Genomic DNA, 25,793 nt, shown 5'->3' with positions numbered 1-25,793 from the left:
ACAGACTATACATTGACTATAGTCACCTTGCTATGCTATCAAATACTAGATATTACTCATTCTATCTAACTATATTTTGTACCCATTAACCATCCCCACTCCCTCCCTGCTCTCACTACCCTTCCCAGCCTCTAGTAACCATCATTCTCCTCTCTATCTCCATGCGTTCAATTGTTTTAATTTTTAGCTCTCAAATAAGTGAGAACATGTGAAGTTTGTCTTCCTGAGCCTGGCTTATTTCACTCAACATGATGACCTCCAGTTCCATCTATGTTACTGCAAATGACAGGCTCTCATTCTTTTTATGGATGAATAGCACTCCATTGTGTATATGCACCATAGTTTCTTTACCTGTTCGTCTGTTGATGGACACTTAGGTTGCTTCCAAATTTTAGCATTTGTGAACGGTGCTGCGGTCAAGATGGGGGTGCAGATATCACTTTGATATACTGATTTCCTTTTCCTTTTCTTTTGGGTGTATACATACCAGTGGGATTGCTGGACTGTATTTTTAGTTTATTGAGTTTAGTTATTGAGGAAACTCCAAACTGTTCTCCATAGTGTTTATACTGATTTATATTTTCAACACTGTACAAGGGTCCCCTTTCCTCCACAACCTCTGCAGCATTTGTCATTGGCTATCTTTTGTACAAAAGCCATTTTAACTGCGGTGAGAGGATATCTCATTGTAGTTTTGATTTGCATTACTCTGATGATCAGTGATGTTGAGAGCTTTTTCATATACTTGCTTGCCATTTGTATTTCTTCTCTTGAGAAATGTCTATTCAGATCTTTTGCAGGATTAAATTTAAAAACCAGCTTATTAGATTTTTTTCTTATTGGGTTGTTTGAGCTCCTTATATGTTCTAATTATTAATCCCATGTCAGATGGGCAGTTTGCAAATATTTTCTCCCATTCTGGGGATTGTCTCTTCACTGTTGTTTCCTTTGCTGTGCGGAAGTCTTTTAAATTGATGAGATCTCATTTGTCCTTTTTTCTTTGGTTGCCTGTGCTTGTAAGATACTGCTCAAGACATCTTTGTCCAAGCCAGGCGCGGTGGCTCATGCCTATGATTCCGGCACTTTGTGAGACCCAGGCAGGAGGATCACTTGAGCCCAGAAGTTGGAGATCAGCCTGGGTAGCAGAGTTGAGACTCCGTCTCTACCAAAAAAAAAAGGAGGAAAAAGAGGAATTTTGTCCAGTCCTGGAGAGCTTTTTCAATGTTTCCTTTTAGTAACTTCACAGTTTGGGGTCTTCGATGTCAGTATTTAATCCATTTTGATTTGATTCTTGTATATGGTGAGAGATAGGGGTCAGTTTCATTCTCATGTGTTCCTTTGAAGAGTGAAGAAACCTTCTCCTAAAAGTTCTCCAAGGATATTTTTTTTCTACATATCATTGGCCAGAATTGTGTCACAGATCTACATTTAATCAAATCACCAGCAAGACAGCCAGGACCACAATGACTGGTTGAGATCAGCCAAGACCCACTCTCTGAGGCTGGAGCTGGGGTCAGCTTCCTCTAAAGCGCATAGTTCTGGAAAGGAAGACGGTGGTTCCTAGACAAAACAGGATTGGTGAGTGCTAAGGAGGAAAACATCAAGATTGCGGGGGAAGGGCTATTGGGCGTCTTCAAGTGATGGAGCAGTTGAGTTGGAAAAGGATTCTTAAGTTGGCTGAGTGGCCCTCACTGGCTGGACGCCCCAGTGGATCTGAATAGGCTACCTCCTTGGCAAAGACCATGGGAGCATGTCTGTTGCTATAACAGGATACCACCGACTAGGTCAGACGTGGTGGCTCACGCCTGTAATCTCAACACTTTGGGAGGCTGAGGCAGGCAGATCCCCTGAGGTCAGGAGTTCGAGACCAGCCTAGCCAACATGGTGAAACCCTGTCTCTATTAAAAAAAAAAAAAATAGCTGGTGTGGTGGTGCATGCCTGTAATCCCAGCTATGTGGGGGGCTGAGGCAGGAGAATAGTTTGAATTCAGGAGGCAGAGGTCACGGTGAGCCAAGATTGCACCACTGCACTCCAGCCTGGGTGACAGAGTGAGACGGGGGTGGGTGGGAAACAAACCCCAAAAAAATTTCTCATAGGGTTCTCAGTGGCTTGGCCTGGGAGGAGTCAGCTCCAGCAACCCTATTGGCTGAGAGTAAGGGTGGGGTGATCCCAAAAGGACCACGAATGTGGTATTGCTAAAAGAAGCTCCAGAGAACAGATTCTGGGCCCCCAAAACCTGCAGATGCCCACTGTCATTGGGGTGACTATATAGCTTATTATTATCCAAGCCCGGATCTTTGAAGAGTGAAAGAGGGCACTTTTAACAATTCTGCTGGGACAACAGGCTTAGACTGTCCTGGGAAAGTACTGTCACCCTAACAATAGCAGCCAAGAGCCAGGGAGCCAAGAGCTGCCCCATCTGAGCTCTGCATCCCGCAAACTGGGTCTCTCTGGCTCTCTGGGCACAGGCAGGAGAGGAGGGGAAGGTGCTCAGGGTCAGATCTAAGGAGGAGAAGAGGGTAGCTGGGTGGGAAGAGGACACGTTGGGAGACAATTCCCAATTCTCCACATCCACCCAAGCTGCCCCACCCTGACCTCCCACTACCATCTGTTGTTCACGTTGAGCCTCTTCCCTGTGCTAGGAATGCCCTTCTTGTGCTCCTCAGACTCCAGGACCCTTCTCTAGCTCGCCACTCTCTGGAGCAATGCTTTAACACCCCTCCCACCCCAGCCTCCTCACAGCTCCTGCAGCACCTCCATAGCACCTCCAGACTCATCACAGGACCTGTCTGGGGTATGGCTCCCATCTCTACCATGGGGCAGGAGTTTGCTGTGGCTCTTGCTTGTCTCCTGGTCCCCCTTTCCCACAGCCCTCGGCTGATGATTCTGCTGGGCTAAGCCCTCTCAGCTGTCTCCATCTCTCTGGCCCAGAGCCCTCTCCCCTTCCCAGCCCTTCTGCCCCTGCTCCTGGTATTGATTGCTAGGGAATCCTAGCCAAAGATCTTCTCACGCAAAGGCATGCAAACTTTGACCCAGGATGATTGGGTGTTCAGCTCCAGGCCAAGGTCCTCTAACTCCCTCTTCTCTGCCCAGTGCTCAGTGAGGGCCCCCTTCCTGTCACTGTGAGCTATTGGCCACGACAGGGCTTGGTGATGAGACATGCGACACCTCTTGTAACCCCAGTGCATCAGCCCACGGGTTGGGGGCCCTGGCCCAGGGCTGTGTCTATCTACCTTTGGCCCCTCAGACTTCTCTCATAGTCTAGGATGGTAACTTATGGTGAGAAGAGCCCTGGCCTGGAAGCAAGAAGCTGGAGTTCCAGGCTCTGCTTTGATTTGCCATGTGTCCCTGGGCCTTTTCTTTTCTGGCACCCATCTCTCCACCTAAGAAGTAAGAGAGGGATTGACTTTATTAGCTAATGAATTTTTGAGGAGTCGAGAGCCTCTTAGAGAATACAAACAAAGCAACAGACATTCTTTTTCTTTTTGAGACAGAGTCTCGTACTGTCACCTGGGCTGGAGTGCAGTGGCACGATCTTGGCTCAGCGCAACCTCCGCCTCCCGGGTTCCAGCAATTCTCCTGCCTCAGCATCCCGAGTAGCTGGGATTACAGGTGCCCGCCACCTGCGCCCGGCTAATTTTTTGTATTTTCAGTAGATACGGGGTTTCACCAGGTTGGCCAGGCTGGTCTTAAACTCCTGACCTCATGATTCGCCCGCCTCAGCCTTCCAAAGTGCTGGGATTACAGGCGTGAGCCACTGCGCCCGGCCTAAAGCAATGGACTTTCTATTGGGAGAAAGGTCGGTTGTTGGGAGCCCCAGCACTGGATGGTCTTCCAGTCCTGATGACCAGGCTGCCATGATTCTCCAGAGCTGCGGCGTCGGTGGGGACCCTGGAAGCTGAAGAAGAGGTTGTGCTGCAGAGCAGGTTGGAGGATCGAAGAGTGCCTTGCTCTCTACTTCCTTGCCATGGCTTTCACACAGGGTCATTCTCTCAGTGGCTCGCTCCAAATAGGATTGAAGGACACAATTCTCCTGGGTACCATGAAGCTTCTCAGGCTGAGTCAGAGATGCAGAGGGTAGAACAATTGCAAAGATGCTGAGAAAGCCCAGTAATACCTCCCTTGTCTGCTGCCTGTTCTGCTGCCTAAATTCCACCTTTATAGCATCAGCACTTTGGATTCAACATCTCTCTTGCCATTTGGCCTATGTGTAGTACAGCTATGTCTAACTCCTTTACCGGTTATTAATATCTTGCCCAGACTTGGCTTATCAGGTTAATTTCCCGCAGGTTGGTTTTCCTTGTTAGAGCATACGGAGAGGAGCAGCAGGTTGCGTTGGGTTCATAGCAAGTGTCCAACGTCCTAAGAATTACCATGGAGAAGTGCTATATACAGTGATCAGGAGAAACCTAATTTTCTGGGGGGAGAATCCAGAAAAGCATCTGAGGAAGTGATGTTTTAACTGAGACTCAAGGTAGGAGGCACTAGAACTAGAAGCAGGTAGACCTGGTAGGTTCCGCAAAAGATTCTCATTGCTACCTTCCAAGTGGTGGGAGCTACCAAAGGGGTTTAAGCAAGGCGGTGATAGAATGAGATTTTGCATTTTTGATGGGACCACTCATTTCTGACAGGGTGCCACAGGGTGGAGAAGGAACTGGAAGGAGCAAAAGGCAAATGGGAACCTAGGTGGAGACTAAGTACTCCAGGGAGCAATGATGGGCCCTGGATGAACTGTGGCAGTGGAGCTGGCCAGATGCCAAAGCGGAGAAATGTGCCTCCTGTCCTCAGCACAGTAGCCCAAGTGATCTTGCTTCTCTCACACCCTAGCCATGTTTCTACCCCGCACAGAGGAAGGCTTATGTTTCTCAATGGAGTGCTTCCTGCACATGGGGCAGGGCACTGTCCCTCAAGGGCATCCCATCCCCCTGGACTACATGCCAGGAGAACTCCCAAGTCACATGAACTCTGCACATCCCTGATACTGCTCTCTCCTTCAAGAACCACTATGGGGGGCAGGGCTTTGATTTTGCTTAGTCCCTCTGCCAGTTGCACGCTTTTTTTTTTTTTTTTTGAGACAAGTCTCACTCATCCAGGGCAGAGTGCAGCAGCGGGATCTCAGCACACCAGTTCACTGCAACCTCTGCCTCTCAGGTTCAAGCAATTCTCCTGCCTCAGCCACCCCCGCCCAGTATCTGGGATTACAGGCAAGCACCACTACGCCTGACTAATTTTTGTACTTTTAGTGGAGACGGGGGTTTGCCATATTGGCTAGGCTGGTCTCGAATTCCTGACCTCAGGTGATCCTCCTGACCCGGCCTCCTAAAGTCCTGGGATTACAGGGGTGAGCCACCGCACCTGCCCAGGTACACTCTTTATCCAGATATCTGTGCCATTGATTCTGGACTCCACACTCCCGCCACTCTCCACAAGGCCTTCCCTGACCACCTTGTTTTGAATTACAATCTTCCCTCACATAATCCTCACCCCTTCTCTGTTTAATTTTTTCAAGAGCACTTTTTATCCTCTGACATTCTCTAGATTTGGGGGCATATTACTTGTCTCCCTCCAACAGAACGTAAACTCCACGAGATCAGGAGTGCTATTATTAGCTGTTTCCTTGTCTGTCAGTCACCAGCGCCTTCGAACAGCTTCTGGCACATAGTAGTTGCTCAGTAAATATTTGTGCAATGCAAGAGGCGGCATATGACTGGAATGGGAGGTGAGGGTGTTGTTTTCTGGCCTGGACCAGAGACGGATGGTGATGCCATCGGGTTGGGGAGCAGTCGGATGGGGGTGATAACGTTAGTTGGAGCCAGGTTGAGCTAGATGCGCAAATATAACGACTTTTTTCCTGGAAACTCTGTAACAGGAAGGCTCGGGAGGGCGGGAAGCTTCGGAGGCAGACAGCCAGGCTGTGCCAGGCAGCGCTGGGGCTTCGTGACCTGCCACGGACATGGATCAAAAATGGGGACACTCGCAGGCTGCCTCTCCTCGCAGGCAGAAGCCGCACGCAAACCTGGACCTTTTGCACCGCACACCTCTATCCAATCGCGCACTTGCCACCCTTCGACGGTTCGTCTCCCTTCATCCGAACCCCACGCCGCGAGCGAGACGGGCCCTTTAAGGGCCCCGCCCCGACTCCCTCCCCCCTCGCGTGACTGCGGGACCCGCGCCTGGCAGGGGAATGGGGCGGCGGGGTGGCTGCGCGGGCCTCCGGCCCTTCTCACGCAACGCCTGGGCACCGCGCCCCCGGGCCAGGTGGGGCGGGGACGGGCAGCCTGACCTCTGCCCCTAGAGGGATGTCGCTGGCGCACGCGAGCTACCCGGGGGTGGGGTGGGGGCTTCGCGTCACGAGTCCCCTCCGTGGTCCCTGGGCCCCAGAGTTTTTCCTCGGCCGCCGGCCCCCGGATTTCTGTGCTCTGCCAACTAAAGCACTAGCAACCCCGGGAGCCAGGAGGGACCCTCAAGGGCCGGGTTGCACCCGGACTTAGGTGATCCCAGAGGCGGCGCGGAGCCGCTGTGAGCGCTCAGCAAGCCTGCGCCTTCACCATCCATTCCAGTCCTTCAGTCAAGACGCGCGAACCTCTGCTAGTCCCGGGCTCTGGGGGACACCGCCAGCCCCGCGGCGCCTCTGGCCTTCCGGCCCCCGTGACCTCAGGGCCGGGGTCGCAGCGCTTCTCACGCGAGCCGGGACTCGGTAACCCCGGGGAGGTCACCACGCGCAGCCCCGCCCCCGCCTGCCGAGTCCGGTTAGGCTGCCGCGCCGGGCAGGCATCTGCTCGCGCAGTGTTCCGGTGGGTGCAGACGTGGCCAAGAGGAGTCCCAGCGCCCCAGGATGGAGCTTCCCGTACCCTCTCTTCGGGCTGTCCTGGACTTCTCCCTCAAACCCGCTCCTCGGCTGGGTCCTGCACTGCCCTTGGGGCGCCTTGGAACTGGGGCTTCCAGGTGTTCCCGGCCCCCACCCCTGTACGTCCAGGCACTGAGATGAGGTGTCCAAAAATGGATTCTTGCCCACCCCCTTGCCCTCCCCCACCTTTTCCTCCTATCCCAGAGAGACCAGCCCTGATCAGGCTGCTCCTCCCCCCCCATCCATCTCTGCGCACTCTGGGGGAAGGGGGCGTGGCCACACGCACTAGCCCGCCTATAAAGGTGGCAGTGCCTTCACCCTCACCCTGGAGGTGACAGTTCCTTGGAACCTTCCCTGATCCTTGTGGTCCCAAGCTCCAAGAGTCCATCTTCCCAGCTCAGCTCAGTGCCTCCTTACAGCCACAGGTGAGTGCTGGGGGGCTTCTGGCTTGCCAATAAAAGGAACATTTGGTGCCTCCAGGACTTCCTAGGTAGCTGCCTGTCTAGCACCTTCAAAAGGGAGGAAAGTGTTTTTAGTGACCAGGCAGTCTAGCCCCATAGTGGGGAAACTGAGGCGAGGGAAAGTGGAGGACTTGCACATGATCCCACAGCTGGTACCAGACGTCTAGATACAGATGACATCTCATTCAGGAGTTCAGGACCCAGGCTTTAGCTCCATCCCCTAATGACTCCCTGCTCACCTTGAGGCCTCCCCATCAAGGCCACCTGGCAGGCTGGAATATGTGCAACCCCTCCCTCAGGCTTTCTGATGACATGGGCTTCTCCTTGGGTGGACAGCGTGGATGGAGGGGGTGGGCTGGGTTCTTACCAGCTGTACCCTGCCTTAGCCAAGAAGCCACCCCTGGCAGATTTTACTCTCCCAAGGGGTGGTTTGTCAGAGCTGAGATGTCCTAGACAGACAAGAGAGACCGATCTGTGCAAGAGTCCCAGGCCTTTCCTATCTTATTGACTGTCTTCTTTATCCTTTGGTGGGAGACAATCAGGGTGACAGATTGCCAACTGCAGGGAGCTGGAAACACCAGCCCCTAAAAACTCACCAGTCACATCTCCCTTGGCTCCTACCATCTTACAAAGGCTGCAGGTCCTTGGACACCCGTTGTGCAGAAGGGGATGCCATGGCACACCAAAGCTTGGCACTGTCCCCCATTCACTCAGGGATCTAGTGTGGTTTGAGATTCAGCCCCTCCAGGAAGCCTCCCTCCCTCTATAATACTTGTGATAGGAGCCATCCATCTCCCTGTCTAGTGTGGTACTCCTGTGGGAGCCTCACTGGTAGGACTTTAAGATTCCCCACAGCAAATCTGGGTCTTCTCTTCCCTCTGATCCTGCTGGGCACTATGAACTGAGAGATCTCTTCTCACCCGCTCTCAGGTACTGAAATTGGACCCCAGAAAAGTAAAATGTTCAGTCCAAGACCACTTTGACTAGAATGTTGGGTCTACTGATCTCCAGTCCAGGGTAGCAGACAGATGCCTGATGTGTTGGAGAGAGTGGTTTATGAATTTACACACCTTTTCTAGGTCAAGCTTACAACGTATTGCCCCAGTTTCCTTTCAGTTCAGATCTACTCCTGATTTCCCTTATTCCAGTCTGGGTTTTTCTTACAGCCTAGTGGGAACCTTCCATTTATTCTCTGCTTTCAGGTAACTTGCAAAAGGGGGAGGTCCAAACTGTTCATTCATTGAGAATTGAGCCCAACAAAAACCCTGGCCTGGATTTTTCTGACTACAACGCTCAATCTAGCTGGTCTCCAGCTGTCTTTAAAGTGTGAGTCAGTTGAACTCAGAGAGCTGGGGCTGAGAGCAATGTGGTTTGGGAAGCGGCCATCCTGTCCCCGATTTCTTCCTTGCTCTGTCCTGGGGTCTGGTGGGATTTCCTGCATCCTGAGATTGAGCGTCAGAGAACTGAGGGTTCTGGGAAAATTCCTTCATTCATCTGACAACTCTTCAAAGGGAGGTACATGTGACAGCAGCTGGCCATTTCCAGGAAAGTGTCCCTAAGGAGGCTAAGTCCTGGCTCTGTCACTGATTGCTGGGGGACTTTGGGCAAGTCAGTGCTGCTTCCAGGGGTCACTTCCTCCAAACGTTAAATGAGGCTAAAGGAGCAGATGATCCTTAATTCCCCTGAGAACATGGTCTTCTTAAGTGTGATGGGTAAGACTTGGGGTGATACACATTGAATATGTGTTTCTTTTAATGTGTTGGGGAAAAATCAAAATTGTACTTTCACACAGATATTGTTTATGATGATATGTAGATAGATTTAAAGTTGATTTTAGGAAAATGTGAAGTAAATAGAAGTACTGGTACCATATGGAAATCACAGATGACCTTGGAAGGTGTCATTTTAAATTGGCACAGCAGTTAAGAGAAGGCATTCTGGAATTAGGCAACTTGACTTGGGAGTCTGCAACCAACACTTTCTGGCTGTGTGACCTTGGGCAAGTTACTTACCTTCTCTGAGCCTCACTGCAGCTTACCTCATAGATTTGTGGCCAGGGAGAATGAAGAAGGACTGTGAAATTCTTAGCCCACAGTGGTAGCTCAACAAACAACTTCTCCCCACCTCGTCCTCCTGTTCGTGCCCAGTAAGCAGTTCTAGGTGGAAAGGTTTCCCCTTTCCCTTACCAGCAGGCTGCAGGCTGACATTCTAGGATATTGGCTCTTCTCATCCCTCAGTCTGATGGCTTGGTTTTTTTTTTTCCTGCCCCATCTCTTAGCAGCTACCTCCAAGATCCCTACACTGATCATGCTTTTTCCAATCTCTGTCTCGGTCACGGAGCTTCTCCTGGCTTCTGTCATCTTCTGTCTGGTATTCTGGGTAATCAAGGCCTCAAGACCTCGGGTCCCCAAAGGCCTGAAAAGTCCACCAGAGCCATGGGGCTGGCCTCTGCTTGGGCACGTGCTGACCCTGGGGAAGAGCCCGCACCTGGCGCTGACGAGGATGAGCCAGCGGTTCGGGGACGTGCTGCAGATCCGCATTGGCTCCACGCCCGTGGTGGTGCTGAGTGGTCTGGACACCATCCGGCAGGCCCTGGTGCGGCAGGGTGACGATTTCAAGGGCCGGCCCGACCTCTACAGCTTCACCCTCATCGCTGATGGCCAGAGCATGACCTTCAGCCCAGACTCGGGACCCGTGTGGGCTGCCCGCCGGCGCCTGGCCCAGAACGGCCTCAAAAGTTTCTCCATTGCCTCTGACCCGGCCTCCTCATCCTCCTGCTACCTGGAGAAGCATGTGAGCCAGGAGGCTGAGGCCCTGATCAGCAGGTTGCAGGAGCTGATGGCAGGGCCTGGGCGCTTTAACCCCTACAGGTATGTGATGATATCAGTGGTCAATGTCATCTGCGCCATTTGCTTTGGCCAACTCTATGACCACAACCACCAAGAACTGCTTAGCATAGTCAACCTGAGTAACAGTTTCGCGGAAGTGGTTGGCTCTGGAAACCCAGCTGACTTCATCCCTATTCTTCGCTACCTGCCCAATTCTTCCTTGAATGCCTTCAAGGACCTGAATGAGAAGATCTACAACTTCCTGCAGACGATGGTCAAGGAGCACTACAAAACCTTTGAGAAGGTACAGGCCGGGGAGAGGCAGGTGGGTGGTGGGAAGCAGATGGGGTCAGAGCCTGGGAGGTCAGAGGTAAGAGGAACTGCATGGGGCGTGGCAAGTTCTCAGGGAGGTTTCAACCTGGGACCTTGAAGCCATTTGTGGAGTGCTCTCCTTCCTCGGCAGGAAAATAGAACTTTATCTTGACTAACGCTTCCGTGCTTCCATCAGACAGCGATAGCCCCTGAATAGCCATCACACCCAGGACTCTGGGGCAGTTGTTGAGGGAGCCGGGAAGAGTTAAAGAGTTGGCCTCCTGGCCTCATCAAAGATAAAGAGCACATCCAGATGATAACAGCACAAGACTCTGTGTGTCAGATGTCCCTTGAGTTGGGGCTAGCAGCATTCTAAGGTAGTAAGCAGAGAGAAGCTGGGACAACAGCCCCCGGGAACGGACGTGCTACGGATAGTGAAGAACCAGACCTGGGTGGAGAGGTAGCTCTGGGTGTGAGATCTTTGCTCACCTGTGGACTTTCACTACCTAAGGGGCACATCCAGGACATCACAGACAGCCTGATTGAGCACTGTCAGGAGAAGCAGCTGGATGAGAACGCCAATATCCAGCTGTCAGATGAGAAGATCATTAATGTCGTCCTGGACCTCTTTGGAGCTGGTATGAGTCACCCCATTGTGTCCTTCCTGTGCTCAACTGCCCTGACCTGCCGCCTGCCTAACTTCGTCTGTTCTACCCTGTCCAGGGTTTGACACAGTCACAACAGCTATCTCTTGGAGCCTCATGTATTTGGTGACAAACCCCAGGGTACAGAGAAAGATCCAGGAGGAGCTAGGTAGGTAGTGGCTCCATGTAAAGGGGTGAGTGCCTGGCCAGGTCTAGGCAGCCCCTGAAATTCACCTTGTTCCCTTTGTTCTGTAGACACAGTGATTGGCAGGGAGCGGCGGCCCCGGCTCTCTGACAGATCCCACCTGCCCTATATGGAGGCCTTCATCCTGGAGACCTTCCGACACTCCTCCTTCGTCCCCTTCACCATCCCCCACAGGTGAGGCCCCATGGAGCCACTGCTGTCTGGCCTTACTCCAGCCCGCATACCTGATTAGGGTTAATGGGAGGGACATGGCATGGGAGACAGGGAGATTTGCCTGTTGCCACTGAGCCTGACTGAGCTTTGTTTCTCCCCAGCACCACAAGAGACACAAGTCTGAAAGGCTTTTACATCCCCAAGGGGCGTTGTGTCTTTGTAAACCAGTGGCAGATCAACCATGACCAGTAAGTTCATAGGTGCAGAGGAAAGGCTGGGTCCACCCTCTTAAGCTCTTATATATGATTAATATAATCACTGCATTGATCCTCCGGTCTGCGGGCCACTTGCCTGTCCTCTATCCTTTGGGACTGGGGTTCCACCCACTTGACACTTCTGAGCCCCAACCTGCCACTTCAGCTGCCTCCCTCTGCTTACAGGAAGCTATGGGTCAACCCGTCTGAGTTCCTGCCTGAACGGTTTCTCACCCCCGATGGTGGTATCAACAAGGTGCTGAGCGAGAAGGTGATTCTCTTTGGCATGGGCAAGCGGAAGTGCATCGGGGAGACCATTGCCCGCTGGGAGGTCTTTCTCTTCCTGGCCATCCTGCTGCAGCAGGTTGAGTTCAGCGTGCCACCGGGCGTGAAGGTGGACATGACCCCCATCTATGGGCTGACCATGAAGCACGCCTGCTGTGAGCACTTCCAAATGCAGTTGCGCTCTTAGATGATCGAGAGCCCTGAGGCCTAGACTCTATCTACCTGGTCTGGTTGGGCAGCCAGACCGGCGGGCTGGCCTAAGGTTCAGCAGGCAGTCTGAGGTTCAGCCTGAAACTATAGACACTGTTCTGACTGCAGTTTTGCTGTCTGGGCTACGGGCAAGCCTGAGGGATCCTGCCTGTCCCTACCCTGGACTTGCCTCTGCATACCGACCACAGACAGCAAGTACAGCAGGGCCATACAGGAGCTGATGGAGCCTTCCCAAGTTGTGCCTGAGGCAGGAGGCCTGCTAGGGTTAGGAGGTCCTTAGGCCCCTGAGGAGCGCTGAAGAGCTCTCTGGAAGCTCCTGGGCCCAGCAGCTAGCTGGCTCTGTGGGGGTGCTGACTGGCTTGAGCAATGGTTAGAGCTGGCCACACCAGGACCCTGTCCAATCTTTGACAATTGGGAGCTGCCAAGAGTGAAGGGAAGAGACAGCCCAGGATGCTGGCGCAGATGTAGTCTCACTGCCTGCACTACGCTGAGCAATCTAAACCTATGGGCCTAGGACATAGTTCCTGGGAACATCACATTCCTCTGCCCTTTCTGCAGGCAGGAACAAACAGGGCTGCCTTCTGGCCTTGTAAGACCCTTGCTGCTGTCCAGGAGCAGCTGGGGACTTGTGTCTAAGGGGAGCGAAGTGCAGAAGGAGTGCACATATCCAGGCACCAGGATTAGGGCTGGAGGGAGGGGTGGTATTTCAGTTACCTTCTGTTGGTCTCCCCTCTCTACACCCTCGTAATAAAATATCTATTTTTAATGTTTGGCCACAACAGCCTTTCTATTCTAGCCTGCATTGTGCTTGCATGTTTGCATAAGAGCTTAAGAACCATTGATTTAATGTAATAGAGAAAATTCTAACCCAAGTATCCAAAAATGTGTAAGAACAACTTTCTGAGCTAAATAAAGATATTATTCAGAAACCCTAAAGGTGGAGATTTTTTGAATCTTAAATGATTCATCACTCATCTACTCACCCTGAACCCGATTCTGTGTTGCGCTTGCCTGTGGGGAGGAAGAAGAGGAGGCAGCAGTGAAGAGGTGAAGCCACTGGACTTAGGCAGTCTGTTTGAGGGACAAGGCTCTTTTTTTTTTTTAAACAGGGTCCCTGTTGGTTGTCCAGGCTGGAGTGCAGTGGCACCATTTTGGCCACTGTAACCTCTGCCTCCTGGGCTCACATGATCCTCTCACCTCAGCCTCTGAAAAGCTGGAGCCTCAAGCACACACCACCAGGGTATTTTTTGTAGAGCTAGGGTTTCACCATGTTGCCCAGGCTGGTCCCAAACTCCTGAGCTCAAGTGATCCACCCGCTTTAGCCTCCCAAAGTGCTGGGAATATAGGCATGAGCCACCTCGTCTGGCCAGGACATGACTCTTCATCACTGTGCTGACTTACTCCCTCTCCAACTTATCACAAATTGATGGAGTATTCTCTGAACCAGGCAATAAGTGTATCAAGTGAACATAATGGAGTCCTTGCTTTCAAGAACCTCCCAAAATGGCTGATGAAACTGACATATAAACACATCATTCAATTCATTGTGATCAGGGCTCTAACAGACAGATGCGTACAGGAGGTGGGGTCCAGAGCTGGGGTTGGGACTGGGTAGGGGAGTGGGCACTGGGGAAGATTCCAGTTCTTGAGGCTCTGAGCCAAGCCTTCCTTGAGGGATGAGAGGCAGTCTCACTTGGGACTGACAGCATTAGATGCTAAAGTCCAAGTGGATAGGCTGTAGACACAGTTTTGTGGGGAGAGGGGTTCTTACCTCAGCAGTTGTGATCTGCTCCTCACTCTTCATGCCCTGGTTTAGGTTCTGGAACCACATTAGAACCCACATCTCAATGCTGAAAGCCCCTGTCCATCTGGGATGGCACAGTGGTGGGGATGCGAAGTATGGCAGAGGCTGGACCCACATAGCCAGAAGGTGTTCTGACTAAGGGGCTGAAGGGAGATGCACTTTGGGATGTGGCCTCTCTACCCCACCCCAGACCAGCTTTCTTCCTAAAGCATTGCATGGTGGCCAGCAGTTACTGTTCATGCACCATGCTTTCTATTTTTTTTTTTTTTTTTTTTTTGAGACAAGAGTTTCACTCTTGTTACCCAGGCTGGAGTGCAATGGCGCGATCTCGGCTCACCGCAACCTCCGCCTCCTAGGTTCAGGCAATTCTCCTGCCTCAGTCTCCTGAGTAGCTGGGATTACAGGCATGCGCCACCATGCCCAGCTAATTTTTTGTAGTTTTAGTAGAGACGGGGTTTCACCATGTTGACCAGGATGGTCTCGATCTCTTGACCTCGTGATCCACCCACCTCGGCCTCCCAAAGTGCTGGGATTACAGGCGTGAGTCACCGCGCCCGGCCACCATGCTTTCTAATAGGGGTAAACGGCTCCTGCTTGCCCGGCGCTTCAGGCTACTGCAAGGAGCAAGCAAGCTGAAGTCAGTTGTAGCAACCTGCTTTGTGGGGTTAGGGGGTGGGAATAAGAAATTTGGTGCTCACTCTTCTATTGATTTATATTTTCTACTTAAACAATAACTTGGCCGGGCGTGGTGGCTCATGCCCGTAATCCTAGCACTTTGGGAAGCCGAGGCAGGCGGATCATGAGGTCAAGAGATCGAGACCAGCCTGGCCAACATGATGAAACCCCATCTCTACTAAAACGTACAAAAATTAGCTGGATGTGGTGGTGTGCGCCTGTAGTCCCAGTAACTCAGGAGGCTGAGGCAGGAGAATAGCTTGAATCCTGGAAGCGGAGGTTGCAGTGAGTCGAGATTGTGCCACTGCACTCCAGCCTGGTGACAGAGCAAGAGTCTGTCTCAAAATAAATAAATTAATTAAATAACTTGCATTTATGCTATATACATAAACAAGCCTTGAATACATACTATGTGCAAGAAGCCAGACACAAAAAGGCATGTAGCATATGACTCCATATGCATCAAAAGTCCAGAATAGGTAAATTTATAGAGACAGAACGTAGATGAGTGATTGCCAAGTAACACAGGGCAGGGGGAATTGAGAGGTGCAGAGTTTACTCAGGGGTGATGGAAATATTCTAGAATTAGATACTGGTGATGGTCATATGATTTTGAGAATATACTAAAAACCAATGGATTATGCAGATCAAAATGGTTAAAATGGTAGAAAAAAGGCCAGATGTGGTGGCCCACGCCTGTAATCCCAGCACTTTAGGAGGCTGAGGTGGGCGGATCACTTGAGGTCAGGAGTTTGAGACCAGCCTAGCCAACATGGTGAAACCTGTCTTCACTAAAAATACAAAAATTAGCGGGCTGTGGTTGCATGCACCTGTAATCCCAGTTACTCGGGAGGCTGAGGTAGGAGAATTTTATGAACCCAGGAGGCAGAGGTTGCAGTGAGCCAAGATTGCACCATTGCACTCCAGCCTCCTGAGTAGCTGGCATTACAGGAGAGCATCCACTGAATGTAGGCTGTAATTGAACCAGAATTAATCTTTTCTTCTGTTGTAGGATGAGTTATTGGACCATCTGATATGACAATGGCTGTGCAATAGCACTTAAGACTCTGGACAGACTACATTAGCCAATTGTAACATAGGCAATTATCAGAATCATATTTTAATTTTAAGAGTTATTTACTGTCAGTCTTCGTAACAGGTCTGGAAGCCAAGGGCCTGGATTATGAAATCCAGGCCATGAAAACGTGTCCCAGAATCCAGGCCGATGTGTTTTAGGCTGAGAGTCAGGTGGCTTCTTCTATTTGCCCTGTAGTATTTATACATAGGTGCAGCAAGAAGCATTTGCGACAGCCAAAACTCTCCTTTGGTTGGCTAAACATTATGGGGAAAGACTGTATTTCCAAACTAACGCAGGTATCTGCTGCTCAGCAAACTTAATGTACTCAGCATTGTCTTTATCTTTCAGTTGGGCTCCTTACCTTATTAACAGTTTGGAAGTTTCACAAAATGAAGGCCCCACATAGTGGCAACCTCAAGGGACCCTCAATTCTTGAGTCCTCAGCTCTGTCCTGTTGTGTGCATTGATAGCCGTCTAGCTCTGCTGCTGGGATAGCATGTGTCAGAGACAATATCAGGCTTCAAGTATTTCCATTGAGTTCTCATTTCTATATTTTGTGATTTTGTTTTGTTTTGTTTTGTTTTTGTTCTTGGAGCCAGAGTCATTATAAATCTCACAACACAATGTTATAATTTTTGCTTCCCCCCTCTTTCTTTTTGGTAGACAGAATCTTGGTCTCCCAAGTGTTATGTCATTTTTTGTTTACAGACTGCTGAGCCTATAAATAGCATGAGCCACCATGCCTGGCTTGATTTTAGCTCTTATATATAGGTCTGTGATCAATTTTTAGTTAACTTTTGTATAGGGTGTGAAGTAAAGGTCCAAACTCATTCTTTTACATTTTACCAAGCACCATTTATTGAACAGATCATTCTCTCCCCATTGAGTAGTTTTGGCGTCCTTGTCAAAAATCAACTGGCTATGGATGTATGAGTTTATTTCTGGACCCTCAATTGTCCTTATGCCAAGGCCACACTATTTTGATTACTGTAACTTGATAGTAAGTGTTGAAATTGGGAAGTGTGATTCCCCCAACTTGACTCCTCTTTTTCCCTAGTATGATTTTTAAATAGCAGTTTTTTAGGGTCTTGTAATAAAAGAGTAATATTTCTCAGCATTGTCCTTCATGTTCATATAATTTCAATAAACACGATTCCTAGTATTATGTCCTTGACACTCATTATCAGAAGCAATGTCCTACTTGTCCCTTTTACAATTTTCCTTTTTTACCTAAGATGAGACCTCAAAATTCCAATTCATGTGCCTAGATTTTCAGTTGTGTTTAGGCCTATACTGTATTTAGTTGATCACCAGTTATTTAATTTTTTTTTCTTTTTTTTGAAAAGGAGTCTTGATCTGTTGCCCAGGTTGGAGCTCAGTGGCACGTTCTCGGCTCACTAGAACCTCCTCCTCCTGGTTCGAGAGATTCTCCTGCCTCAAACTCCCGAGTAGCTGGGATTACAGACACCCGCCACCACGCCTGGCTAATTTTTTTGTATTTTTAGTAGAGACAGAGTTTCGCCATTTTGGCCAGGCTGGTCTCGAACTCCTGAGCTCAAGTGATCCACTTGCCTCGGCCTCCCAAAGTGCTAGGATATAGGCATGAGCCACCGCGCCCGGCCTTTGTTTTTTTTTTTTTTTTTTTCTTTTTTTTTCTTTTTTTTCAGGCAGAGTCTGGCTCTGCCTCCCAGGCTAGAGTGCAGTGGCACAATCTCAGCTCACTTCAACCTCTATCTCCTGGGTTCAAGCGATTCTCCTGCCTCAGCCTCCTGAGTAGCTGGGACTACAGGCATGTACCAGCACAGCTGGCTAATTTTTGTATTTTTAGTAGCTATGGTGTTTCGCCATTTTGGCCAGGCTGGTCTCAAACTCCTGACCTCAGGTGACCTGCCGGCCTCAGCCTCCCAAAGTGCTGAAATTACAGGCATGAGCCACTGTGCCAGTACTCTTTGACCATTTTTTTCTTTTCGGTTATCGGTCTTTATCTTATTTATTACTTGAAACTCTATATATTCAGATTAGGTACTTGTCTGTGATATGAAAATATTTTCCCTGTTTGTATTTTGACTTTTTGAATATGGTGGCTTTTAATATGGATAGGTTTTTTTTGTTTTTTGTTTTTTGTGGTTTTTTTTAGATAGAGTCTCTGTTGCCAGGCTGGAGTACAGTGGCGCCATCTCAGCTCACTGCAACCTCCGCCTCCCGGGTTCAAGCAATTCTCCTGCCTCAGCCTCCGGAGTAGCTGGGACTACAGGTACGTGCGTGCCCCCACCCCCAACTAAATTGTTGTATTTTTAGTAGAGGCAGGGTTTCACCATGTTGACCGGGATGGTCTCGATCTCTTGATCTCGTGATCTACCCGCCTTTGCCTCCCAAAGTGCTGGGATTACAGGTATGAGCCACCATGCCCAGCTAGGTTTTTTAATGTAGTAGAATTTGTTAATTTTTTTTGTTATGGTTTTTGGATTTTTGAATCACGATTAAAGAGGTCTTCTCAATTCCAAGGTTATAAAGAATTTTTACAATCAGGTATTCTGTTTTAAAGTCCAGCACTGTTTATTCTATGGTATAGTGCTTCTCACCTTTTACAGCAGATTTAATTAGGGGAATAAATTAACAGTTATTTTGAATAATGTGGCTTATGGCAGAAAAAGTTCCTTACAAACCAACCCTCCTACAGATAACAAATATAATTTGGGGGTAAAACGCAAACACACACGACACTCTTTTGAAGGTTTTGGAGAGTAAACAAAAGCAGGTCGAATTTGGAAAGAAGTTGACATTTGGAAGGAGGGATTGGCTGGGTTGATTTTCCTGTCTTTACAGCCTAACCATGAGGGCAGGCCTTAGCTGCAACACAGGCTAGCTAAAATACTGATAATAAAACCTGCCGTATTTCTGGTCTAAAGAAGCAGAGGACAGAGCCTGGATAATCACAGCTGTTAGATAGTGGCAGGAGAATCAAAGAAGAGGGCAGAGAAGAGGAGCACCACACGCTGCATATAAACAGTGCCCTAGTCTCTGGCTGATCTCTCAATCTCACATGTGTGGGGGAGACTCGAAACAGCTGTGTCTGAGAACAAGCCTACGGAACTGACATTTGAATTACTACACAGCACAGCAAGAGAGAGTTTCCAGTTTGAGTCCAGCCAAGCTAAATGCCTGTTAAAACAAAAACTTAATACTCTTCAGAGGAATATAACACAACCCAGAATTTAGCACTAACGAGGTCCAGAATATAGTTCAACATTCCTTAAAAATCAAAGAAACAGGAAAATGTGACCCATTCTCAGAGGAAAAGACAACTAGTGGGGGCCAATCGTGAGAGGAATCAGATGTTAGAATCATCATACAAGGCCTTTATATTTAATTTTTATTGAGACGAGGTCTCACTATTTTGCCCAGGCTGGTCTCGAACTTCTGGGCTCAAGCAATACTCCTGCCTCAGTTTCCCAAAGTGCTAGGATTACAGGTGTGAGCCACTGCACCCAGCCATACAAAGCTTTTAAAACCGCTATTATAAATATGCTAAGTGAGATAAAAGAAAATAAGTTTGTAATCAATAAAAAAATAAAATCTCAGTGGAGAAATGGAAAATATTATGAACCAAATGGAAATTCTAGAACTGAAAAACACAGTATCTTAAACAATTAACCAGATAGCCTTAACATCAGAGTGAATGACAAAGGAAAGACTCAATAAACTTAAAGGTAGATCAACACAAATCATACAATCTGAAAGAGAAAGAGAAAAACGTTTGAAAAAACAAATAGGGCCTTAGGAACCTGTGGGACAATACAGAAACATCTAACATATTGTCACTGGAGTCCCAGAAGAGAAGAGAAAGAGGAAAAAATTTGAAGAAATAATGGCCAATAATGTACCAAATTTGGAGGAAGATATATATTTTCCAACTTAAGAAGCACAGTGAACCACACACAGAATAAATATGAAGAAAATCATGGCTAGGTGCAGTGATTTACACCTGTAACACCAGCACTTTGGGAGGCTGAGGTGGGCAGAACATTTGAGGTCAGGAGTTCAAGACCAGCCTGGCCAACATGGTGAGATCCCATCTCTACTAACAGTACAAAAATTAGTTGGGCATGGTGGTGCATGCCTATAATCCCAGCTACTTGGGAGGCTGAGGTAGGAGAATCGTTTAAGCCTGGGAGTCAGAGGTTGCAGTGAGCCAAGATAGTGCCACTGCACTCCAGCCTAGGTAACAGAACAAGACGCTGTCTCAAATTAAAAAAAAGAAAATCAGCCAAGTGCGGTGGCTCACATCTGTAATCCCAGCACTTTGGGAGGCCAAGGCAGGTGGATCACCTCAGGCTGGGAGTTCGAGACCAGCCTGACCAACATGGAGAAACCCTGTCTCGACTAAAAATACAAAATTAGCTAGGTGTGGTGGCGCATACCTGTAATCCCAGCTACTCAGGAGGCTGATGCAGGAGAATCGTTTGAACCTGGGAGCCAGAGGTTGCAGTAAGCCTCGTGCCATTACACTCCAGCCTAGGCAACAAGAGTGAAACTCCATCTCAGAAAAAAAAGAAAAAGAAAAGAAAATCATGCCTAGGTGACAAAACTGCTAAACGACGAAGATACAGGACAAATCTTGAAAGTATCTGGAGAAAAATGAAAAATTACATACAGGGGAACAAAGATTTAAACTATTGTAGATATTTTGTCAGAGTGATGAAGGAAAGAAGATACTAGAACAACATCTAAAGTTTTGAAAGGAAAAAACTCTGCCAACCCAGAATTCTATATCCCAACAAAAATATCATTCAGGATGAAAAGTGAAATAAACATTTTCAGATGAAAGAAAATTAAGAGAAGTAGCTGTCAGTAGATCTGCATGGCTTTATTGGAAAGGCTAAAGGAGGCCGGGCATAGTGGCTCATGGCTGTAATCCCAGCCCTTTGGGAGGCCGAGATGGGTAGGTCACTTTAGGCCAGGAGTTCGAGACGAGGCCGGCCAACATGATGAAACCCCGTCTCTACTAAAAATACAAAAAATTAGCTGGGTGTGGTGGCACAAGCCTGTAATCCCAGCTACTTAGGAGGTTGATGCAGGAGAATTGCGTGAACCCAGGAAGCGGAGGTTGCAGTGAGCCAAGATCATGCCATTGCACTCCAGCCTGGGTAACAGAGCTAGACTCTGTCTCAAAAAGAAAAAAAAAAAAAAAAAAAGAAAGAAAATGTTGAACTCATAGAAACAGAAAGTAGAATGGTGATTACCAGAGTCAGAGTGGTGGGGGAAAGGGTAGATGTTGGTCAAAGGCTACAACATTTTACTTATAAGATGAATAAGTCCAGGGGATCTAGAGTATAGCATGATAACAACAGTTAACAATATTGAATTATATATACTTGAAATCTGCTTAAATGTTGTCACCACAAACCAGAAAAAAAGGCAATTATATGAGGTGACAGATGTGTTAACTAACTTAACTGTGGTACCCATTTCACAAAACACCAAACTGTTCACCTTAAAATCATCCAGTTTTATTTGTCGATAAAGCTAGAAACAAATCTTTTTTTTTTTTTTTTTGAGACTGAGTCTCACTCTGTCACCCAGGCTGGAGTGCAGTGGCATAATCTCGGCTCACTGCAACCTCTGCCTCCCAGGTTCAAGCAATTCTTCTGCCTCAGCCTCCCAAGTAGCTGGAACTACAGGTGCCCGCCACCACACCTAGCTAATTTTTGTATTTTTAGGAGAGACAGAGTTTCACCATCTTGGCCAGGCTGGTTTTGAACTCCTGACCTCATGTTCTACCCGCCTCGACCTCCCAAAGTGCTGGAATTACAGGTGTGAGCCACCGTGCCTGGCCAGAAACAAATCTTATTAAGTTCACAGACACACACACACATACACATACACACACACACACACACACACTTGAAAAGACATACATATATATGCACAATGAAATATATTTAGCCATAAAAAAGAAGGAAACCATGCTATCTGTGACAGTGTGGCTGAAATAAGTGAAATAAGCCAAGCACAGAAAGACAAACCAGGCATGCTCTCACTTATAGGTGAAATTCAAAACACACTCATACAAGCAGACAGCAGAGTGATGGTTGCCAGCGGGGGCTGTGGGGTGGAGGAAATGGGGAGACAGTCGACAGGTGCCAACTTTCAGTTATAAGAAGACTACCTTCTGAGAACCTAATGTATAGGATGACAGTATGGCAACCCTAGTTAACAATACTGTATTCTTTACCCGAGGTTTGCTAAGACAGCAGATAAGTGTCCTCACTCCACCTGCCCAAAATGGTAACCACACGTGGTGAACGATGTGTTAGTTAATTTGATTACGGTAATCATTACACAATGTAAATGTACATCAAACCATTATGTTGTACATCTTGATTATATAGAATTTGTACTTGTCAATTATATATTAATGAAGCTGAAAAAAGAGATTTATAGCTTTAAATGTTAATATTACAAAATAATAAAAGTATAAGATCAATGACGTATGGGTCCACCTTAAGAAGCTATAGGGCCGGGTGCGGTGGCTCATGCCTGTAATCCTAGCATTTTGGGAGGCTGAGGCAGGTGATTATGAGGTCAGGAGTTCAAGATCATCCTGCTCATCATAGTGAAATCCCATCTCTTTAAAAAAAAAAAAAAGCTATAAAGAGGAGAGCAGTGTACCCAAAGTAAGTAGAAGAAATGAAATAATAAAGAGCAAAATTCAGTGCAAAAAAAAAAAAAACAAAACATTAAAACCCAATAGAGAAAATTAACAAAGTCCAAATCTGGTTATTTGAAAAGATCAACAAAATTGATAAACCCTTAGCAAGAATGAAAAAGCAAAAAAGAGAAAGAACACAAGCTACCAATATCCAGTATGAAAGAATTGTTACTTTAAATCCTACTTACATTGAAAAGATAAAAAGTGGCTGGGTACAGTGGCTCACATCTGTGATCCAGCACCTTGGAAGGCCAAGGCAAGAGGGTCACTGGAAGCCAGGAGTTCAAGACCAGTCTGGGCAACAAAGCAAGACTCCATCTCTACATTTTTTTTAATGAGCTGGGTGTAGTGGTGCACACCTGTAGTCCCAGCTATTCGGGAGACTGAGGTGGAAGGATCACTTCAGCCCCGGAATTCAAGGCCACCGTGAGCTATGATCATGGCACTGCACTCCAGCCTGCCTCAAGAAAGAAAAGGAAAGGGAATATTATAAACTTTATGCTGAAAATTTTGACCACTTTGGTAAAATGGACAAATTAAAAATATATATAATTTACCAAAACTGGCTCAAAATTAAACAGAAAACCTGAATAGTCTTACATCTATTAAAGACATTGAATTTGTTACCAAAACTTTCCCAGCAAGAATACTTCAGGCCCAGATAATTCCACAGGTAATTACTATCAGATATTTAAGGAAGAAATAACAACGTCTTTCTAAAGTCTTTCAGAAAATAGAGGAGGAGGAAACAATTCTCTGCATATTTTATGAAGTCAGCATAATTCTAATACTAAAGCCTGACAAAAACACTATCAAAAGGGTTGGGCACAGTGGCTCACATCTGTAATCCCAGCACCTTGGGAGGCTGAGGCAGGAGGATTGCTTGAGCCCAGGAGTTCAAGGTCAGCCTGGGCAACATGGCAAGACCCTGTCTCTAAAGAAAAAAAGAAGCTGTAAAGAGAACATTACAGACTAATATCCTATGTGGACATAAACATGAAAACAAAAGTATTAGCCAACAGAATCTAACAACATATAAGACACACAGGGAAATGATCAGGACACAGACATAGAGACACATCCTGATCAAGCAGGATTATCTTTAAAATGCCAGGTTGGTCTAACATTTGAAAATCAGCCAGGCACAGTGGCTCGCACCTGTAATCCCAGCACTTTGGGACGCTGAGGCGGGCAGATCACCTGAGGTCAGGAGTTTGAGACCAGCCTGGCCAACATGGTAAAACCCCACCTCTACTAAAAACACAAAAATTAGTTGGGCGTGGTGGTGAGTGCCTGTAATCCCAGCTATTTGAGAGGTTGAGGCAGGAGAATCACTTGAACCCAGGAGGCGGATGTTACAGTGAGCTGAGATGACACCACTGCACTCCAGTCTGGGGGATAGAGCTAGAGCAAGACTCTAAAAAAAAGAAAGAAAGAAAGAAAAAAGAAAATCAATTGATGTAATTCTCCATTTTAATATAGTAAAAGAGAAAAACCATATGCTCATTTTAGTAGATGCAGAAAAGGCATTTGATAAAATTTCATACCTGTTTATTATAAAAATTCTCAGCGAACTAAGAATAGAAGGGAAATTTCCCAGTCTAACAAACCTACAGCTAACATAATTAACAGTGAAGATTTTTTTCTTTCATACAGATGAGGTCTTGCTATGTTGCCCAGGCTGGTCTTGGACTGGCTTCAAGCAATCCTCCTACCTCCGCCTCCCAAAGTGCTGGGATTACAGGAGTGAACCCCCACACATGGTCCATGGTGAGATATTTTTAATTTAAATTTTTTTTTTTTTTGCTTCCTGCCAGGCGAGGTGGCTCACACCTGTAATTCCAGCACTTTGGGAGGCTGAGGTGGGTGGATTACTTGAGGTCAGTAGTTCGAGACCAGCCTGGCCAACATGGTGAAACTCTGTCTCTACTAAAAACACAAAATGAGCCAGGTGTGGTGGCAAGCACCTATAATCCCAGTTACTCGGGAGGCTGAGGCAGCAGAATGGCTTGAACCCAGGAGGCAGAGGTTGCAGTGAGCCGAGATTGTGCCATTGCACTCCAGCCTGGACAACAAAAGCAAAATTTCTTTTTTTTTTTTGAGACGGAGTTTCGCTCTTGTTACCCAGGCTGGAGTGCAATGGCACGATCTCGGCTCAGCGCAACCTCCGCCTCCTGGGTTCAGGCAATTCTCCTGCCTCAGCCTCCTGAGTAGCTGGGATTACAGGCATGTATCACCATGCCCAGCTGATTTTTTGTATTTTTAGTAGAGATGGGGTTTCACCATGTTGACCAGGATGGTCTCGATCTCTTGACCTCGTGATCCACCCGCCTCGGCCTCCCACAGTGCTGGGATTACAGGCTTGAGCCACCGCGCCCGGCTTGCAAAATTTCATCTCAAACAAAAAAATAATAAATCTTTTTTTTTGCTTCCTGTGTCAATTGGTTATGTCACATTTAATTTAAATTTTTAATTTTTTTTAGAGATAAGACCTCACTGTCTCACCCAGGCTGGACTGCAGTGGCGTGATCATAGCTCCACTGCAGCCTCAAACTCCTGGATTAAGCAATCCTCCCACCTTAGCCTCCTGAGTAGCTGGGACTACAGGTGCAAACCACCATGCCCAGCTAACTAAGTTTTTTTGTAGAAATGGGATCTTGAAATGCTGCCCAAGCTAATCTTTAACTCCCGGTCTCATGTGATCCTCCTGCCTTGGCCTCTCGAAGTGCTAGGATTATAGGCTTGAGCCACTGCTTATGGCCCTAAAATATTTGTAATTAAGTCAGTGAATAAGTTGGATAAACATTACAGAAAGTCGGTGGGGTTAAAGCCTGAGGTATAAGTGATATTCTTGTGTGGCTCAGAAATGGGCTCAGAAGTCCACTGTTGAAGAGCAGTTCCAGCGGTGCACTCAGTAAATTCAAGGCTGATGAAATCCAAGACATATAATAAGCCTATCAATTTGGACCCTCTTGGACAAATAAATCCTCTTTGTACATTAAAATATTGTGATGTTTCCTTGTAGTTACAATTCACAGTCATGCAAGGATGACCGGATGACCATGTCATCCTTGCAAGTGTCAGTGAGTGCAAGGGGAGCAGGCTGTGTGTCTAGGGCCGCAAGCCCGGAGGAGGCCCGCCAGGAGGGCCTCACAAATGCAGTGGGCCTGGAGTGAGGCTCTGAATGGAAAGCAGACTTAGACAAGGGGTGGGGAGGCAGATTGGTGAAGAGGCTGGGGACACTGAAAAATGTAAACTTGGCCAGGCGCAACGGCTCACGTCTGTAATCCTAGAACTTTGGGAGGCTGAGGCAGGTGGATCAAT

The 25,793-nt window shown here is 47.8% G+C and overlaps 1 protein-coding gene across 3 annotated transcripts; it reads left to right on the top strand.

Annotated features, from left to right (window-relative positions):
* The first annotated feature begins 7,167 nt into the window (after positions 1 to 7,167).
* On the top strand, positions 7,168 to 13,136 carry LOC116527691 (cytochrome P450 1A1). Of its 3 annotated transcripts, none has more exons than XM_032244841.1 (7): positions 7,169 to 7,273; positions 9,588 to 10,441; positions 10,961 to 11,087; positions 11,173 to 11,262; positions 11,349 to 11,472; positions 11,613 to 11,699; positions 11,892 to 13,136. In XM_032244841.1, the coding sequence occupies exons 2-7, from the start codon at positions 9,617 to 9,619 to the stop codon at positions 12,175 to 12,177; spliced, it is 1,539 nt and encodes a 512-aa protein (XP_032100732.1). In that variant the 5' UTR covers positions 7,169 to 7,273; positions 9,588 to 9,616; the 3' UTR covers positions 12,178 to 13,136. The 3 variants fall into 3 exon arrangements, with proteins under 3 accessions (XP_032100734.1, XP_032100732.1, XP_032100733.1); XM_032244842.1 differs by having other exon boundaries at positions 7,175 to 7,273; positions 9,591 to 10,441; XM_032244843.1 differs by lacking the exon at positions 11,613 to 11,699 and having other exon boundaries at positions 7,168 to 7,273.
* The last annotated feature ends 12,657 nt before the right edge of the window (positions 13,137 to 25,793 follow it).

Source organism: Sapajus apella, unplaced genomic scaffold, assembly GCF_009761245.1.
Source record: "Sapajus apella isolate SASKATOON/1434 unplaced genomic scaffold, GSC_monkey_1.0 scaffold55, whole genome shotgun sequence".
Classification (NCBI taxonomy): domain Eukaryota; kingdom Metazoa; phylum Chordata; class Mammalia; order Primates; family Cebidae; genus Sapajus; species Sapajus apella.
This window is presented reverse-complemented; position numbering and strand designations above follow the sequence as displayed.